The sequence below is a fragment of the Fundulus heteroclitus genome, chromosome 23, assembly GCF_011125445.2.
Source record: "Fundulus heteroclitus isolate FHET01 chromosome 23, MU-UCD_Fhet_4.1, whole genome shotgun sequence".
Lineage (NCBI taxonomy): Eukaryota > Metazoa > Chordata > Actinopteri > Cyprinodontiformes > Fundulidae > Fundulus > Fundulus heteroclitus.
Genome location: NC_046383.1, coordinates 27,706,678 through 27,709,925, shown reverse-complemented (window position 1 = coordinate 27,709,925; position 3,248 = coordinate 27,706,678). Strand labels below are relative to the sequence as shown.

General features: G+C 50.8%; 1 protein-coding gene across 1 annotated transcript; it reads right to left on the bottom strand.

Moving 5' to 3' along the window:
* Positions 1 to 700: 700 nt before the first annotated feature.
* gpr151 (G protein-coupled receptor 151) lies at positions 701 to 2,644 on the bottom strand. Its single transcript, XM_012849243.3, has one exon. It carries the CDS (start codon positions 2,138 to 2,140, stop codon positions 812 to 814), a length of 1,329 nt encoding a protein of 442 aa, XP_012704697.2. The 5' UTR covers positions 2,141 to 2,644; the 3' UTR covers positions 701 to 811.
* Between the last annotated feature and the right edge of the window lie 604 nt (positions 2,645 to 3,248).

The window sequence follows — 3,248 nt, the reverse complement described above, 5'->3', positions numbered from 1 at the left end:
TTTGCACTTTAGTAAAGTAACATTTTAGTCCCTAGTCTTTAAAGATGGTTGCTTTTACATCCACCATGCTCATTTAAATCTACGCAGAAACGATTACCTGATGAAACCCCCGCACAAGAGAGACCACTGACACCTCACCAGAGCCCAGACCCGAGCTTTAATTAGAACCCCTGGTAATTCAAAAGGGTTTCCCTGTGAAAACAGACTTAATGATTCAACGCCAGCAGGAATCAGTCCCACGGAGGCCCTGCTGTACCTGTGTGTGTGAATGTTCAGGAATCGCTCTCCCAGCACAAACCCGACAGAAACTTCGACTCGGACTCAAACTCAGGCCAACGTTTTGACAACGGATTTATTGAAAACACTTTCCATTTAGACACACATCGCGAATAGATACGTCCCGCAGCGCAGGTAAAGAAAGACCTTTTACTGTCACGCCGGCTGTTACACCACTTTTTATTATTCATAAATACAATGACGACACAGCTGTATATTTTGAGCATTCATGTTAAATTAAGAATCTCACATTGTAAACTTACGTAGAGGTCAACATTATTTGCAAACACTTTGAGCCGGCTTTCATTTTCTACGTAGAAAATAATGTTTTTGTCATCCTAATATAAAGCTTTAATTTACAGGCACCAATGACTACCTTACAAATCGCAAAAGGTTTTCACAAATGCAGATGGCGATGCTCTGATTGCAGTTCTTACCTTGGAGCAACATTGCACAGACAGAGGAGAGAACATCGATGATTTACATTGCAGCGGTTGGCGGAGCTGTGTTTGGGAATCAGCCGGAGAGGAGCTTGTTATTTTTCAGCTTCTTGGGTCTGGTTCTCCCACGGCACTGGATCGTTCTCATCTGTCTGCAGTCCGGTCTCCCTGTCCTGCCAGAACTGCTCCACGTCGGGCAAGACGATCCCGTCTTTGAGGCTCGCCCTGTCCGCCTCTTTCTCCCCTCTAGGTTTGCCTTGCTCCGGCGGAGGCTGAGCCTCGCTGCTGATCTCCTTGCTGGAGCTGGTAGGGAGCCCCTTCTCCTCCCTCAGCTGCCCCGAGGTCTCCGGTCGGGGACAGGGGGACTGGAGAGAGGTAGGGTTATGGGGTCCGGGCTTTGGCTTCGGCGGCGGCTGTTTGCGTAGGGTGAGGCGCCTCCACAGCCCCCGGTAACTCTCTCTGAACTCCTCAGAGAGGAAGAGGACAATCAGAGGGTTGACCAAAGACAGGGTGAAGGTGAGCAGCTGAGCGGAGAGGGCGAGGAAAAGGGGAGGAGAGGCGCTCAGTGGCTGAGCTCCTTGGGTTTCTTTCTCTGCGAGGTGGCGCTCCCAAAGCCACACCACCCACTGGGGAAGCCACAGGACAGCCATGGCCAGGGTGAGGCAGAAAAGCATCAAGGTGAGCCTGCGGGATCGGATCTGCGTGCGCAGGTTCTGAGACTTGGTGGAGCGACGCTGGCAGTGGCCATACGCCTTCCAAAAGTACATGAGGGCGAAGCCGAGCGGTGCGCAGTAGACCCCCAGAGGGTATGCTTTGACGTACACGGACATGAAGTCCCTGGCTTCTGGAGGAAGCATCAGCACGCACGCGAGCCGGCGGACGTCCCTGCGCAGCTCGGCAAACAGCCACAGGGGGATGGTGACCGAGCAGGCGGACAGCCAGATGAAGAGGAGCACCACCAGGATGGAGCCCAGGTGGATGCTCACCTGCCGGGTGGGGTTCGACACGTACTGGCTGCAGGCTTTGGCCATGAAAGCCACCGTCAGGCTCTTGGCCACCATGCAGGACTGGAGGAACCAGTCGGCCGTCTTGCACACCGTCCAGCCCAGGCTCCAGCTGGACCTGGAGTAGGAGACGGCCCTGAAAGGGACGGCGAACATCAGCACCAGCAGGTCGGCGAACATCAGGTTGAAGATGAGCGAGTTGATGAGGGACAGCTTGCCCCTGTGAGCGTTCGAGAACAGGATGACCATTGCGGTGAGATTGCAGGCCACGCCCAGGACACAGATGACCCCCAGAATAGCTGGCACCAACACCCGGAGCTCGCCGGGGTCCCGATGGTGGAACAAGCCGGGTCCGTTGAACGGCCACTTGTTGGAGGAGCTGTTCTCCACAGCCGTGCTGTTTCCAACTAGCTTATCCATCGATTTCAAAGATAACCTGGCACAAAAACTAAAAGTAAATGAATCTGACAACTCAAGAGACAGCCAGAAGAACTGAAAGAAAATAACTGAGAGGAAAAAAACTTCGAAAAATTAGGTAATCTGAAGACGTAAACGGGTTTTGGTTGAGAAGATCACAGCAGAGGAGTTCAGAGCAGGCAGTCAGGAGTTTAGAGCGGAGCTCTTGCCCGTGCCCTGCTTTATCCTGAGACGCAGAGATGCAGCCCCTGCCGCGAGTTATAAAGATGACGTTTGATTGACAGCTGCTCTCCCCAGCTGGCTAAAAGCATGCAGACTACACCCACAAGGGGCCAATTAGGCAGGAAAAAGAACGCTGTGTAATGTGCACGATTGAAACGCAACATACCCAACGTTTACATTGGAGGGTTCTCTGGCACAGTTACAATGCGTTTCATTTTAGATTTACATTTTTAAAATCGGGTTCATTGGGTAATCAAGTCTGAAGTTTAGATAGTTTGTACAAAATCGATTCGTATCTGTTAAAGAACGGATTAAACGTAAAGTTCCTGGCAAACGTATTCATACCCTTTGAGCCTTTTCACATTTTGCCCCCTAACAACCTCAAACTTTAATGCTTTTCCACTAGACTTATGTTGTAGTCCAATGCACATTGTTGGGCCACTGTCACCTTTGCCTCCACCTGTAAAGTGGAAGCAAAGCCACGGCATCATTTTGCTTCAAGTCTGAAGTTTAGATAGTTTGTACAAAATCGATTAGTATCTGTTAAAGAACGGATTAAAGATAAAGTGCCTGGCAAACATATTCATAGCCTTTGAGCCTTTTCACATTTTGCCCCCTAACAACCTCAAACTTTAATGTTTTTCCACTGGACTTATGTTGTAGTCCAGTGCACATTGTTGGGCCACTGTCACCTTTGCCTTCACCTGTAAAGTGGAAGCAAAGCCACGGCATCATTTTGCCGAGGGCGCCAAAATGGCCGTACAGCTAATTCCGAAGGCAGGACAAGAAGGAGCGTCGATCAAAGCAGCCATAGGGACCACGCCGGATTCAGAGGAGCTGTGGAGATCCAGAGCTCAGGCTGGAGACTCGGTGGACAGGAAAACTAAGA